The sequence below is a fragment of the Sodiomyces alkalinus genome (genome assembly GCF_003711515.1).
Source record: "Sodiomyces alkalinus F11 unplaced genomic scaffold SODALscaffold_4, whole genome shotgun sequence".
Classification (NCBI taxonomy): Eukaryota; Fungi; Ascomycota; class Sordariomycetes; order Glomerellales; family Plectosphaerellaceae; genus Sodiomyces; species Sodiomyces alkalinus.
The window spans coordinates 976,751-992,790 of NW_021167082.1; the positions used below are offsets into that span (position 1 = coordinate 976,751).

Genomic DNA, 16,040 nt, shown 5'->3' on the forward strand with positions numbered 1-16,040 from the left:
AGCGCTTATAGGGTATACGCCTAACGGTTTAGAGGTATTCGTCCTAGCGTCTTTTAATTAGCGACTTTTAGGCCGCGTTCGTTAGCTTAAGGTGCGTTTTAAGGGTATATAGGATATCTTTAACTTCCTTTTTACCGGCGTACTAATTCTTTAAAGCAGGGCTAACCGTCTTCATGATATAGTTGTAGAGTACTTAAATCCCCCTCTTTTTAGCCTTATACCGATCCTCTTCCACCTACTAGACCTTAAATAGTATATCCTAATTACCTCTTCCTTTAATAGAGGCTAGAGGCGTTAGTGGATCGGTTCGAATACGGCGCTTAGGCCGTTTAGCCTCTTTAAGGTCGGGATTAATAAGGTCGGCGATATCGTAGGAGTGCGCGATAGTTATCACGGCTTTAATCTAAGGCCTTTAGTCTTTCGGAGAGGTAAGCGTTACGAGGCCTATAATAGGCATTACTACCGTGGAAGCTATCGTTATACTAATAAAAAGTAGTATAATAGGATAAACGAAAAGGTTAATTAACTATACTAAACGCTTTAAACGGTGGTGCGATAGAAACAATAAAACGATTAAATAAAAACTAAAGTAGGCGGATGTTACTAATAATACTAAACTACCCGCTATAGACTTAAGGCTGATTTTAATAGCCTAGAAGCTATAGGATCGATCGGAATAGCTTTATTTATTAGAAAGCCGGGCTTATAACTATCAGAATATAAATAAGGTACGCGGAATTATATATATATTTATCTAAGTAAAGTTTGTAATACTTCACGGGAATGTCTAACTATACGGAAAAAGCAGGGGAAATAAGGGTGGATATATAGGACCGAGGTACTCCTATCGCATAGGCAGGACCACGATATAGTCTATAGGGGATCTAGGGTGGATCCACTCTATAACTAAGGGCTCCGGATATCGGGGACTTTAGGTATTAGGATATAATAAGGGTGGATACCGGAAAAGCCCGGATAGGATCTAAATAATATAGTACCCATAATAGAGTCTTCACCACCTAAATTAAGGGTATAAGAGACTCTCCTAGATATAACTTAATATAATATATATACACGAGATTTCTGCTCTACTAAGTTAATTATTGAAGTGCCTTTTAATGTGCGATAGTTATAAGCCCGGTTTAAAACGCCTAAACGATAAATATTAATAAGGCTACCCCTATTCTACTATAAAAAAGTAATCACGTCTATATAAGCACTCTTAAATAACTACTATCGACCTAATTAGAATAATTAAGAGACTAATTGATCTACCTATTAATTAACTAACCGATAAACAATAATCTAATAAGAATATCTTCTAACGTATCTAACGCCGAATAAAAGGCGGCCGCTACCACCCTTGTTAATTAGAGGGATTAGGCAGTTTAGGAGCGCGCTGTATGCGGTAAATCGGCCTCCTACTAGGATAACTACCTTAATCTAAAGCTAAGCAATAAGGAAGCTAACGCCTATTTCCTCCCTATACCTATACTCCCTAATATTCGTAAATATAAAGCCCTCGCCGCGGACCCTAACGCGGAGGAGGCCACGGCTACTATTATCACGGCTACTCCGTCTTCTACTATCACGCTAAAAGGCGATAAGGCCACGGATACTACGGACGCCGCCGCCACGGCCGCTACTACGACGGCCGCGGCCGCCGGTAAAAGGAAGACGGCTGCTTACCGGAAGGCTACGGCTATAACGAAAGAACTAATAACCAGGATGCCTACGTCTATTAATAACCTCTCTAAAAAGGGGCGTACGCGCTACTTATAAGATCGCCGTATATACCGCGAGGAAAAGGCAGACTATAACGCGTAGTAAAAGGAGTTTAACGAGGCACGCTCCTATATCGAAAGGACTATATACACTATATTACGTAACCTCCTCGCTTAGCTATAGGATAATACTGTAAATAACCCGCGGGCCTAGAATACTCTCCTATACGCATATACAGGACCGATACCTATAGACCTCCGTAAGGAAGCCCTAGTCCTATACCGATAATACACCACGCCTATAAAGGCTATACCTAAGGATATAGACGCCTAGGTGGTAAGCTAGAAAATAGCGATAATACACTATAAATATATAGGCGTTTTAGAGTTGTTAAGCGCGGACTATTAGGCAGAAGACGCGTTACAAGCTATTAGACCTATTACCTAGGAATAGAGTAATAACTACCTAGTAAATAACTATAATAAGATTACGGAAAATAAGCTAACGATTAACGACTTCGTAAAGGCTTTAAGGGCGGTTCTTAGTAATATAAAGAGCCTATAATCCTCCGCTATAAAGCCTAGAGTTAGGAGAGGCACCTTTAACACCCTTAGGAACCTCCCCAATACTAAGGATACTACTACTACTAATAATAAAGATAATAAAAAGCGTCCTCGTAGCGATACGTCCTTAAAGGCTATCCCTCCCGTAATAAGGAGGCCCTGTAAGATATACGAAAATACTTATACTACCGCCGCCTATTAGTACGTAAGGCCGGATATACGCCCTTATACCTAGTATAGCCGTGAAGATATTATAAAGGTTGCGGAAAAGAAGATACGTATTTATAGTTTTAAAAGCCGCGTAGACACCGCGATATAGAAAAGGCGGGAAGCAGTAACTACTACCGCTAATAAGATAGTGAAAGTCCAGGAAGATTAACTCTATAATACTACGCTTACTATAATTTATAAAGACCTGTCCGTTACCGCAACGGGGAGACTAGGAGCCCCCTTAACCTAGGGGGTAACGCGTCGTCGTACGACGACACTATTAAGATTATAATAAGAATAAGGGATATCCCTTTCTATTAACTAAGCCAGAGCGCTATTATACTATATAATCCTAGACTTAGGATTATTAATCTATATCTTTAATAATTAAGGCCGTTTTACGGCTATTAGACTACCCACGGTTAATTTATTAACGCTTTAGATGGGTACTTATAAGGCTCCTATCCTCGGATACGGAGACGTTAAGCTACGTGTATAATCTCTAACGGGCACGAAAAGGCTATTACGCCTCCGTAACGTTGTATACTATAAGGAATTTATTATTAATATCGTCTCGGAATACTAGCTACGCTTATAAGGTTACTGCTAGGATACCGTAAACGATACTATTATTAGCTCCGCCGATAACTGGCCTATCTATAAACTACTAGATATCCACGGCTAGTATATAATCGAGTGCGCGGAAGCCACGGCCGCTACCGCGTTCGCGGTCTTAGTAAGGCACCCCCGCGATAACCCGTATAGAAGATCACGATAACCACGGTAACCGTAGAAGACTACAGTATAATAGTAGTATAAACGCCTCGGCCATTACGGTACCGATACTCTTATAAAGATCGTCGACGCTATTTAGGGGGTAAGGATAAAGGGACCACGTATAATAGACTATAACGCGTATAGATAATCGTAAATGCCTATATAGATTCGGCGGATACTATCCCTTTACCCGTTAAAGCCCGGAGAGGCCCTAGCTATTAATTTTCACGATCTAGAAAAGGCGGAGTAGTTAGCGGGCGGATAGTATAAGTCTATTATATTCGTTATAGATATATACACAGGTTATACGTGGGATTACTACCTATAGAAGAGAGACTAAGGCTCTATCCTATACGCTCTAAAGGATATTTTTACCCTACTTAAGACCTAATTCGATATTAGGCCACGCGTTCTACGGGCCGATTCTAAGATATTTTAGCACCTAGAAGTTATTACTTTCCTCGCTGCTAAGGGGGTAAAAGGCTAGCCGTTAGTATTATATTTATAAGATTAGAACAGCGTAATAGAACGGATTAAAGATATCGTTAAGAGAAGGGCGAGGGCTATAAGGATTAGAGCTAATCTACCTATATCTATTTAGCCTAAGATCTTTAAGACTACTATATATCTATATAATAGAACGCCACGATATATTAATAACTGGAAGATACTATATAAAGGCCTACGCGGCCGTTAACCTAACCTTACGCACCTATAAGCTTACGGCTATAAAGCCTTTATAAAAACGCGCGATACCTAAGCTAAAAGAAACCGCCTATAAAGACTAGAACCGAAGGTATAGATCGACTATCACGTCGGATACTAATTCTTGAATAGCTTCTGTATTTAGTTACTATACCTAACGAATATTATTACTACGAGAGATATAGTCTTTAACGAAGACGAGATATTTAACGGTAGGATTAAAACGCTATAAGCTATAGCTTCCGCTAAGGAAATCGGGGAACGCCTATAATCTATCCATATGACCTATACCACGACCGCGAATAAGTTACTATTAAGAGGTATAGCTATAGACGTATTAAATCTTAAGTCGGAAGACTCTTACGCCACTGATATTACTACGGATAAAGGCGAGGCCATCGCTATTACTATAAAAGAGGCTATTACTATTACTATAGACGAGGTTCTAAATCTATAGCCTAATAACTAAGCTATAGATTTAGAACCTCGTAACTTTAACGCCACCGCTATTACTACGGGAGAGGCCACCGCTATTACTACGGATACTTTACGGTTTACCACTACGAGGTTTAAACCGTTTTCCACGCCTCTAATATCCCCTGAAAATCCCGCGCGCGCATTCCTTATAGCGTTAGCGGTGGTTAGGGGCGCTAAGGTAGAAGAACACGATAACCACTAACGGATAGCTATAGGTGCCCCTAGGGGGTGCTTATCGGCTATACTCCCGTCGGCCGCGCGCCTATCTATCACGAGAACTATCGTAAGTCTATACACGACCGAGAAGGTTTAGAACGATAACGCCTAAAAGGCGTTCTTTAACGCTAGCAGGACTTATAACCCTACACGCACGAGGAAGTAAATTATGAATAATAACGATATCGGTGCTATAGATTCCCCTTACACCTCCTAGCCGCTATCGCTATCGTACATAACCCGCGAGGATCTTCTGCCTCTACTAAACTACTACCGCGATATACGCCTTTATCCGTTACGGGAGCGGTAGTTATAGGCCAAGGGGGAATACCTTAAGGGGCACCGATAGACAGACTACTAGCAGGAGGTAGTTAGTGATTAGGCTAATAAGTAATAAGTCCTCGCCTATAGATAGGTATATACCTATAAATTTAATAAGGAGGGCACCCTCCTTAAGTATAAGGCACGCCTTATAGTCCGAGGGGATTAATAAAAACGGTTAGAGACTAAAGATAACTACGCCGTAATACTAGCCTAATAGTCCTTCCGTATACTAATAGCGATTACCGCCCGATTTAACCTAGAGATAAGGCAGTTCGATACCGTTAACGCGTTTATTAACGCTAGCCTTAAAGAAAAGGTATTTATAAAGATACTATAAGGCTACGAAGTACTAGGTAAGGTCCTACTACTACGGAAAGCCCTCTTCGGTTTAAGGGTATCGCCACTACTATAATAAGAGGAATTTAGCGGCACGCTATAAAGGATAGGCTTTATAGCTATCCTTAATAACCCCTATATTATAATCCGCGACGGTTTAATTCTATTCTTCTACGTTAACGATATCGGACTTATATACTATAAAGACCGTAAGACGGACGCCGATAACCTCGAGGCTACCCTTAAGCGAAGCTACAGGTTATTAGGAGGCGAAGAAATCCGTTAGTTTCTAGGAATTAAGGTCCTAAGGGATAGAGCCACCCGTAGGTTATAGCTATTATAGTCCTCCTACGTAGAGAAGATCGCGGTTAAATACTACGTAGATACACTCTGCCGAAAACCACTAAAAGTCCTATTATCTACGGAGCCGGTAATACCCCGAGATAGCACCCGCGCATCGATTCCCGAGGTCTATTAGTATTAAGGAATAATCGGTTCTATCCTATACGCCGCTATCGTGATAAGACCCGATATCGTGTTCGCCTACTTAAAGCTTTCCTAATATAATATTAACCCCTCCTCTAACCACCTTAAGAGGGCTTAATAAGTGCTGCTATTCCTATACTATATAAGATACTACTACCTAGAATTCGGCGGGGATAGGCTTTTCCTAATAGTAAGCGACGCGTCCTTTAGGGATAATCCAGACCGTAAGAGTTCGTAAGGATATACGATAAAGCTTTTTGGCGGTACCGTTAACTAGAAAGCGGGTAAAGAACCGATAATCACGACGTCGTTAATAGAATTAAAATTACTCGCTCTTATAAAGGCCGCTAAAAAGACGTTATTTATTAGCCGGATATCAAGGGATTTAGAGCTTCGGCTAGACTAATAATAGCTGCAGCTACACTACGATAATTAATAGACTATTAACCTTAATAATAAGAAGGCATAACGCCTACGGATAAGGCTATAGCACGTCGATATATATAACTAGTAGGCGTGCTAGTTAGTATAATAAGGTCTTTTTAAGGTTACGTACGTTAATACGAAGGAGATAATCGCGGACGGATTAACGAAGGCACTACCGGAGGCGGGGATTAAAAGACTATAGTAATAGCTTAATTTAACTAATTAAAAGAATCGTATTAAGTGGTCTAAACGACTACACAAAGAGATTAAACGCGCTAAAGCGGCTATAATAAAGGCCCCTAAGGGCGTGGTAGATCCGATAGATATAGATCTAATTAATTAGATCCGGCTAATCAGGATCGAGGAACTAATTAAGATAGAATTAAATTAAACGGTTAAATAGGACGGATTTAGATCCCTTTTACGAGGGCGTTTTCCCTTAACTATTGATTTTACGATAGAAAAGTTAAGAGCGTTTAGTTTAAACCGAAGCCTCTGATTAGTTAGTTAACCTAGGAAGACCCACCTTAACTAAGGGGGTGTATCGTATAGGCAAGACCACGATATAGTCTATAGTGGATCCAGGGGGGATCCACTCTATAACTAAGGGCTCCGGATATCGGGGACTTTAGGCATTAGGATATAATAAGGGTGGATATCGGAAAAGACCAGATAGGATCTAAATAATATAGTACCTATAATAGAGTCTTTACCACCTAAATTAAGGGCATAAGAGACTCTCCTAGATATAACTTAACATAATACATATACACGAGATTTCTGCTCTACTAAGTTAATTATTGAAGTGCCTTTTGACGTGCGATAACTCCACACGTCTGACACTATGTAGTTTGTCACACCCCGATAAGGTGGCTGTGGCATCTGACAGCAAGTAATGCAAATATCAGATTCCGCGAATGCAATAGACATAATAACGAAAGACAGGGGCATTGACAGGGGCACGCCGTCATCGCGTCCTTGTCGGGTACGGGATCGTTTCTAGCTCCGATTGCCCATCATAATTTGCTTCAATTTCTTCCGCTCAGGTAACGATTCACGGTACGACGTCGATGGGCCAGTTCCGATTTTCTTTCCTTTCTTTGGTGAGGTAGAAAATGCGCAACTGTTTTCTTTTTGCTCCTCCATAGACACCGCGGCACAGCGAGCATTTATCCGCACCTATCTATCCCCCCCCCCCCTTCTTTAATCTTCGCGCTGTTCTTCGTCGTCCTCTGCGCTCCGACTCCTTCCGGCTTCTACGGCGTCCGGCGCTGTCCTCCACGCGACACCGGCTTGCCGAACCAAGCGAACGGTCGCCCGAAGATAAAATCAGCTTCCATTGAACTTCGCGACCATGTGGATATCTACCCTCACGGCCGTCTTGGCCCCGGTCTTTATCATTTTATCGCCCATCCTGTCCTACACCGACCAGGCCGTCTCCATGCACAGGAATAAATCCAGCGCCGGCTTCTCTCTCGACATTCCCCTTATTATGCTCGTCGCTTCCATGCTCAAGTATGTCAAGTCCCATTGGCATTGTCTTTCAGCCCTGCACCCGACTGCTACACCCATGAGCTGTTCCACTCCGTCTCTTTCTCTCTCCCTCTCCCCTCCGCCCATGGCTGACGACCACATCCCAGAGTCTTCTACTGGCCTGGCGCGCGCTTCGACAATGCCTTGCTTGTCCAGGCTCTTATCATGATAGTCATGCAAACGATCCTGCTGAAGATCGCCCTCGACCACCGTCCGTCGCCCGCATCGAAAGGAGGAGAAGCCGCCATCCCCTTCTCGGGGGTTGTCAACGAGGATCCCTGGGGATCCAAGAGGCCTTTCAATTTCTGGCAATGGAGGTCTCCTAGACCGTGAGTTGCTTCTGTTCCACTCCAAGCCCCCTTTTGGGGGGCTTTCTTTAAAATAAAATAAAAGAAGAGAAAAAAGAACCCTGGATTTGGCGCCGTTGGACAAGTCAAGCTGACCGTCTTCTCATTTGACAGCTACTGGCAATTCGTCGTCTACTTCTTCCTCGCCCTCACCGCGCTAGAGTTACTCCTATCTCTCATCCCCGCCGTATACCACGTTTATTCCGACACCATCGGGTACATGGGTCTCTCCATCGAAGCCTTCCTTCCCATTCCCCAGATCCTCATCAACGCTCGTTCGCGGTCGTCTCACGGCTTTCGCCTGTCGCTGCTGGGAAGCTGGCTGATCGGCGACGCGCTCAAAATGCTCTGGTTCTTCACGACGACGACGGAAATTCCGGCGGCGTTCAAGCTGTGCGGCATCTTCCAGGCTTGTTGCGACTCGTTCTTGGGCATCCAGTACTGGATGTACGGAGACGGCTCTGGGAACTCGGTCAAGGAGCATCCCATGATTCAACTACACGACAGCCCCTACAAGCCCTCGGCGCATGAGTCGGATAGATGAGTCGGTGACCATGCTCGGAAAGAATTGGGATATTTCATTTTTTCATCTTGGCCGGACCTATATAGACACAACGAATTTCTGATAAAAAGGGCAGCGTTCGGATTGGCGCGACAGATTTATCTTTTTTAATCGCAAGAAACATAGGGTAGACAACCATTTGGCGCATACACTATAAAGTCATCGTGGGGCCCAAGAAAGCCTCTTGCAGGGCGTTTCGGGTTGGGGAACATAGACGGTAATTACGACAGGAACGAATCCGATGGGATGGGGCCTTTATTGTTTGTATAGCAGGGATACAGGGGGTATATGATCCGCTGCTTGTCCTGCCTCCATCACGAGAATGTGGTTATTTTGCGTTAAGGTCGACATTGGATGCTTGGTCAATAACGCACCTAGTGTACCAGATATGGTTCTAATAAATTCTTAAAAAAATAGACTTGAATACTCCTAAGTAGGGTACTTCAATCACATACCTTTTTTATTCTCAAATACTCATCATACCCTGTGTTACTCACTGTCATCTCGAGACCAAGTTGTAGCACACTAACAGAATTGCACGAACTTCACCTCCAGTCAGGAGGTAGCTTAGCCACCCAACCACCTCCTTTTTTCAGACCAAGCATCTGCCACCACTCAACTCAATTAGGGATGAAAGATGCCCTGCATCCATCTACTCCCCTTCTTACTCGACATTCTGTTCTTGCAGATTGATGGATTTCCGGTTACTCTGCCAACGTTGTCCCATCTGTCAGTACCTATTGTCGCATTCTCACCACCCCCCAAGAAGCGTATCCGACACTAAGACGTGATTCATACGGGCAGTGTAAGATCCACCACTTCTATTGCCTCCGTTTCAACAGCCATGTACTAATTCATGTATAGACAATCTTGGCTCTGGGCTCTTTTAAAGAGACTTTTGCGGCTCTGCGTCTGCAGAGCTGTGCCAGAGTCGTCGAGGTGCTGGGCCCATGAATCAGGCCTACAGACATACCGTCCCATTCAACTGCTGTTGTCGTCTTTGCGGCAACGTCTGCTTTGTCGGGAGCTGAACTGCCGAGTTGTCTATGCGTCGAGTAAGTTTTATTTTTATTCAGTCTTTTAGTCTTTCAGTCTTTCATGTTTTGTCCATTCTTTCCCCGGCTTGAAGGCTGCTATCGCCTGTTAGCAGCTTGGCCTCTGCTCCTTGAACCCATCGCTCTCTGGGCTCAGCAGGTGATGTTCACTGCAGGCGCTCGAAACATCACTGCGCCTGCCCAGGGCCAGGATAGTACGTCTTTAGCCTCTGTTGCAACATCTCTTCTCGTCAATATTCGCTGAAGGCACGGCGATTTGGGGGAGCACTTGAGTTAAGGGGTGTTAAGATCTGGGGTTGAGGTGATGGGCGATCTTGCAGGAGAAAGATCAAGAAGTATCTCGGAATGTGTTGAAGGGTGCCGGGCTACCTCTCTTGATTGGAAATATCTGTGCCCCGGGGCTAGGCATTGCACGAGTCGGGGATGTATGGACAGAGTACTCGAGATGAGATCCGAGTATATGGACCGAGTGGTTCAGTGCCCCAGAGTGTATAGAGGCAAGTGGCTATAATCTGAAAGCAAGTGCCTGCTAATAGAGACTGACTGACCAAGAGCTAAGAGGAAGGCAAGCAATAACATGAGGGTGCCTATATGCCCCAGGCAGGAGAGTCATGTTATAGGGATCATCGTCCTTCCTCGTCTCCTTCTCTTTGCCCTTCCTCACCTTCCTATTTTCTATATCTTGCCCTTCTGGTGAGGGTCATATGGCCGCCTCCACCTTCACATACCCATACTCTTTGCAAAAAGCTAGGCCCCCATCACTATCTTATGACCCTTCATCACCACCATCCACACGTCAGTTGCTTATTAGACCCTTCCTTCCAAACCCATCCATCCCGCATCTCACGTATATAATTCGCCTTATCTGACCCCTGGTCCTTTTCTCCCCTTCTCCATTACGCCTCCACTAACGTTAACCACCAGCAAGGTTATCTAGCAACTTAAGCTGCCTGAGGTGTAACCGAAGCATCACCGCACTCCCGCATAACTCAGTCTTCCGACCTTCCTTCCGCTTCCTCAACATCATAGCTTCCTGCTGAGCACTCGATACCTTCCCACCTAGGATCCGTACGTATGCACCTCCCCTTATCCTCTTTTTATTCGTCCTCTCCTCCAGCCTCTTCTCCCCACGCAGAATTTTATATCTGCCTCACGTTGTTGCCGCTATTTCACTCGTTCCCTCCATACACTCTCTGAATCCAAATTGCGCATTACGCTTCACTGCCATGAGCTCCGTGTGATGGATTATGCTGACCTACTCTTCCAGTCGAGACCAGCTCCAGGAAACTGCATCAGTAACCATGGCCCCCGCCACCAAGAGCAATTTCAAGTCGTACGAGGCTCAGGCTCGCCTCCTGCGTGCTATCATTGCCGCTCATCCTGAAGTCAAATGGAACTACAAAGGTAGGTGCACCCATTTTTTCCTTGACAGAATTATCTCTCTATATCTCTTTATATCTCTATTACGTGTTACTTGTTACGGGGAGACGCAAGGCGCCAGCTAGTGCTGTCACTTCCTTTAGTCGGAGTTTTCTCTGACTTTGGAGTAGAGATCTGCAAGCATTATGGTTCGGACATGACTGAATATGCTCTCCAACATCGCTTTCGTACCTTGAAGCGTCATGCGGATGTTGTTTCCCAGGCTGCAAATCAAAACCTCGACTGCAAGGATATTCCGGCCGATCTGCCCAAGGATCAGAATGGTGCGCGCGATGGGGCTTCTTTTTGCACACTTGGGGTTGGGAAAACTAGAAAGCTAACCACTTTGTCTCTGTCATTTCTTATAGAGGTCGCCCGTATCTTTGGAAGCTCGACCCCAGATGGAATCCAGTTCCAGTTCCGCTCGATCAAGAAGGATGCGGATGCCATGCGAACCGCCGCCGACAACGGCGACGACCCGGCCAAAGCCCTCAACATCGGCAGCGCTTTCTCGACACCCAGTCGCAAGCGATCCACACCCGGCGTAGCCGGCTCCGGTGCGTCCAGCCGCGCCTCGGGAGCGGGGTCCCGTAAGCGGACCAAGGCCCACGCCGCTCCCCCGGCCTCGGATGGCGAGGATGACGACGAGGACACGTTCGTCGAAACGCCCACGAAGAAGCGTATCATCAAGCAAGAGCCCTCCACCGCCGCCTCCTTCGATGGCGCCGCCGACATCCCCGACGTCGCCACCTCGCAGGGCCACGTCTCTCTCTTCGGCAGCAGCGCTTCGTCTGCTCGCGCGGCGGCCGTTCACGTCGACCTTACCGAAGAGAGCGAGCAGGAGAGCCGCTCCGGCAACCAGAGCACGCAGGAAACCCAGCCCGCCTTCGCCCTCAATGCGGATGGTGGCAAAGCTGCTAAGGCGCAGAGATTCACGGCTTCGAAACAGGTGCAGAAACCTGCCGCCGCAGCGTCGAATGTCGAGTCTGAGTTTATGCAGGAGCTTGATCATGCTTTCAGCAACGACTTTGTTGATGATGCTGACCACTTCTATTCGGGCGGGTACGACGAGATCTGAATAGTTCTTGGGCAGCTCTACTTCCCACGTCTTTTTTTTGCTTTTCCTTTCTTTCCTCCTCTCTTGCTTAACTTCGTCTTCAGTCTGCCTTCTCTCCGGACGACTGCATAGTCATGGGGCATGGTTCTTGCCCTGCTAACCCAAGCACACCACATCGGGTTACCGAAGTGAAATGAATGCAGACAGGAAATAAATTCACAAGGATGGACGGCCGGTCGGGGCGTTTGGGGTTAGGATTCTCCTATTCTTGTCTTCTCTCTCTTTTTGTCAATTCCACTTCGAGATTTGCCTTCGACCTATGGAGAGAGGTTTTCGAGGGAAACAGATAAGGGGTGGTAATAGGTGTGTGATTACAGACGGTCGGAAAATCGGAAAACAACGGAGGCCATTTTGCTTTTCATTCTTTGCTTTTCTCCTTCATTTCTTCTTCGGCTTTCCTCCATAAGTAGCTACTGGCAGACGCAAGGCGCATTGCAACCATCGGAAAGGAAACCAACATGGACATTCACTCTCAAATGCCTCGGACATGAAATTCCCGCGACGATGCATTTGCATTCGTATGATTATTCGCTTCGACCCTATGCCACGGCAGTATAGTCACCACGTCGACAAGGTTGTCTCATTCTCACTTCCTCAATTCCCCATTTTTCGTTGGTAACGTGGCCATCTCCTCTCCTCGCTCAGCTCTTCAACAACAGCTCCCAGAGCGCGTTGGGCTCAACAAAGTCATGGTGAATCAGATTCACCAGCCAGTAATCTCCCCTGACCCGCCGCAAAAACGCCTCGCTCGGGTGGCCCTTGCCGTAGACGCGCGCCCACTCGCCCCAGATCTTGAAGGCCTCGTCGCTCCACGCCCGAAAGCTCACCTCCTCGATGATGGTGGGCGTCACGATCTCCTTGCCCGGGAAAACGCCCCACGTCACGGCGTTCGTGCTCGCCCCCGTCGCCTCCTGGCCCGCGATCCCGCCGCTGGTGTCGGACGACTCGAACTCGCCGGCCGAGTTGCTCGCGTAGAAGCACACGGCCGGGTCGGTCCGTAGCGTCCCGCTCAGGCGGGCCCAGTCGGCCGAGGGGACGAAGAACTCCACAAAGGCCTTCTGGAAGACGAAACCGTTCCGCGGGCCCCAGCCGAAGGTCCGGTGGTTGGACGGCACGCCGTTGACGGCGGGCTGCGAGGCGACGGTCCACCACCCGCGGGCGTTGAGCTGGACGAGCTGGTCTTGGATGACGTTCGACTCCGGCAGCAGGCCTTCCTCGCTCCAGGGGATGGCGCTCAGCTGGCCGCGCACGTGGCGGATGAACAGGTCGCTGATGTCCGCGGGGGCGGTCGGGTGGCCCCAGAGCCGTACAGCTTGTGTGACGGACATGTGCAGGCTCACGCCGTAGCCATCGATCTCGCCGTAGGCCGGGGACCGGGCATCGCCCCAGCGGCCGTTGGGGAAGTCGTCCCAGGTGGCTTCGCGGCCGAGGGCACCTTCGCCCTCCGAGATGGCGAGGGTGTTGGCACGCGTGTTGACGGGTTCGGCGGGGATACCGGCGAGAGCGGCCGTGGTTTCGTAATCCGGGTTGGACGCTCTCGAAACGATGACGTGATTTCGCGGATCTGACCCGATGGAGGATAGGCGACGGGAGGAGCGGTCCCCGCGCGGTGTTTCGAGGAGACCGTTGATCTGGACGGACGGAACTGTTGCCGCTGCCGCTGGTTCTGGTTCTGGTGCTGGTGCTGGTGCTGGAGGCTGCGCCTCGTCGTCGACGACGGCCTCTTCGTTCTCCTCATCTTTATCCGGAATGAGGTGGGTGCGCTCTAGGATGAAAGACACGGCCTTCTCGAGATTCAGGGTGTAGAAGTGGAACCCTCTAGGTCCGTGGCGGCGACCTTTTACCTCCCTGACTTGCTCCACCAGCTCGCTAAGGATGTCAACACCCACCTGCTTGACCTTCTCGTCGTCCCCCTTGACGGCATCGAGGCGAGCCATGATGTGGTCGGGAATGCTGGCGTGGCTTAGCTTGGTGGTTCGCTTAATCATCTGGTAGCTCTGGATGGGCATCAGACCCGGGATGATAGGTATGGTCTTGAAGGCGCCGCTCGGGTGTTCTCTCAGGGTCCTTTCGAAGTTCTCATAGGCCTTAATATCGAAGAATAGCTGGGTCATGATAAAGTCGGCGCCGGCTTGGGTCTTGTCGACTAGGTAGGGCAAGTCGTGCTCGAGACTCTGGCCCAAAGGATGACTCTCTGCGGCGTGACCCTCGGGGTAGGCGGCGACACCGATGCAGAAGTAATCAGCGTGCTTCTTCCTGATGTACTCGACAAGGTCTATGGCCCAGCTGAACTCTTCGCCATCGTCAGCATCGGAGTCGTCCGAGTCCCGGTACTCGGCGTTCCTAGGAGGATCGCCACGCAGGGCAAGGATGTTGCGGATTCCGAGGACCTTGGCGTCCTCGAGGGCCTTGTCAATCATGCGGCGGCTCATGTTCGTGCATGTGAGGTGTAGGCAGGTGGTGAGGCCGAGTTCGCGCTGGCAAATCTCGGCGAGTTCGAGAGACTTGTCGGCCGTGGAGCCGCCAGCACCCCATGTGACGTTCACAAACAGAGGGCGAAGGGCCCTCTCCATCCTGTCGAGGCGATCTCGAAGGTTTGAGAAACCCATGGCCGTCTTCGGGGGGAAGAATTCGAGGGAGAAGTAGTCGGTCCCTGGCGGCAGCGCCGCGATCTTGTCGGTGATCTTTTCCATGATGATAAAAACGGGCGATGGGATATATGGTCGTTAGGTAACAGGGTATGCTTTGACCCTGGGTCACTAGATTCCTCGCTCGCTAATCCGGGGCAGATGCAGTGGCGTCGTACTTCTGATATGAAGTCGTTGGAACTAGAATGAACGAGAATGGGTATGCGTGGCTCCGACAAGAAAGGTCCGACGACCATGTGTGAGGAGCAGAAAGGAGGTTGACAAGGACGAGCTAAGCTCTATGTGTTGGCAGCCCAGCTTGATGCCCAGTCGGATTTGACCTGGAATTTGTGATACTGCAAGCCGAGATCGAGATATCTGGACGGTAGGTGTATAAAAGGGCAAGGGAGGGTGGGCTCGTTGAGTGCTTCTGATACACGTACAACTCTAGCCCGACGATCTCTGTTTGTGACAACGCAGCTCTCAAAACAAGATGAATATGAGGTCAGTCATTAGCAGATCGGGGGGTGAGTCTTTGCTATGGAAACATCGCGGGGCAAAATCTCGAGGCCACCAGTCCAGTCAAGAAGTAGGGGCGCACTGGCGTTCTCGCCGTTCACCGGTGTGAGTACGTACCGTAGGTGGTGGGGGTGGGGAAGTGTACCCGGTACTCCTTTCTTTTTCTTTTCTTTTCTTTTCTTTTCTTCTTCTTTTTTTCCTCCCCTCAACTTCAAACCTTCCTACATTTACAATACGTATTTCCTGCAAAGGAATTAACTAATCCCAACATGTTTTCTTAGCAAATTGGATACTAAAATTACGTATATCCATCACCTTCTTAGAGGAATATAGAATGTCATGGTGACATGGAGTAGACGCCCCGGAGGGTACCTAGCAGCGGTAGGCGCTGCTCTGCCGTCCCCCGGCCGCGGTATCTCCGACAAAATTTGAACACTACTGGGCGGTATTAGGACATGCACAGCTATTCTGCTCCCCAACTTCGAATGTGCTAAGGCCTCCACGAAATACGACCGTACTACACAGGGACCCCCGCTTACCAATACGTATACGATACCCATTCAAATATATTTCTCAATAAAAACATAAGACTACCTTAGATACCATAACCGGTTAT

The 16,040-nt window shown here is 47.8% G+C and overlaps 4 protein-coding genes across 4 annotated transcripts; 3 read left to right on the forward strand and 1 right to left on the reverse strand.

Moving 5' to 3' along the window:
- The first annotated feature begins 7,417 nt into the window (after positions 1-7,417).
- Positions 7,418-8,973, forward strand: SODALDRAFT_332550 (PQ loop repeat protein). Its single transcript, XM_028611748.1, has 3 exons — positions 7,418-7,760; positions 7,886-8,107; positions 8,240-8,973. Exons 1-3 carry the CDS (start codon positions 7,600-7,602, stop codon positions 8,667-8,669), a joined length of 813 nt encoding a protein of 270 aa, XP_028466935.1. The 5' UTR covers positions 7,418-7,599; the 3' UTR covers positions 8,670-8,973.
- A 351-nt stretch (positions 8,974-9,324) lies between these two features.
- On the forward strand, positions 9,325-9,986 carry SODALDRAFT_358996 (hypothetical protein; the record flags this gene model as incomplete). The annotated part of the gene is made up of 3 exons (XM_028614141.1): positions 9,325-9,416; positions 9,606-9,742; positions 9,838-9,986. 3 exons carry the CDS (start codon positions 9,325-9,327, stop codon positions 9,984-9,986), a joined length of 378 nt encoding a protein of 125 aa, XP_028466936.1.
- A 1,057-nt stretch (positions 9,987-11,043) lies between these two features.
- Positions 11,044-12,239, forward strand: SODALDRAFT_323578 (hypothetical protein; the record flags this gene model as incomplete). The annotated part of the gene is made up of 3 exons (XM_028609813.1): positions 11,044-11,146; positions 11,293-11,445; positions 11,530-12,239. 3 exons carry the CDS (start codon positions 11,044-11,046, stop codon positions 12,237-12,239), a joined length of 966 nt encoding a protein of 321 aa, XP_028466937.1.
- A 216-nt stretch (positions 12,240-12,455) lies between these two features.
- On the reverse strand, positions 12,456-15,453 carry SODALDRAFT_332556 (methylenetetrahydrofolate reductase). The gene has a single exon (XM_028611749.1). It carries the CDS (start codon positions 14,969-14,971, stop codon positions 12,920-12,922), a length of 2,052 nt encoding a protein of 683 aa, XP_028466938.1. The 5' UTR covers positions 14,972-15,453; the 3' UTR covers positions 12,456-12,919.
- Between the last annotated feature and the right edge of the window lie 587 nt (positions 15,454-16,040).

Bases quoted from the DNA above. Each gene is read 5' to 3' on its own strand.
- SODALDRAFT_332550 (XM_028611748.1), top strand. From the start codon at position 7,600: ATGTGGATATCTACCCTCACGGCCGTCTTGGCCCCGGTCTTTATCATT. The intron at 7,761-7,885 runs GTATGTCAAGTC...ACCACATCCCAG, and splicing joins CTCGTCGCTTCCATGCTCAA to AGTCTTCTACTGGCCTGGCG. The intron at 8,108-8,239 runs GTGAGTTGCTTC...CTCATTTGACAG, and splicing joins CAATGGAGGTCTCCTAGACC to CTACTGGCAATTCGTCGTCT.
- SODALDRAFT_332556 (XM_028611749.1), bottom strand. From the start codon at position 14,971: ATGGAAAAGATCACCGACAAGATCGCGGCGCTGCCGCCAGGGACCGAC.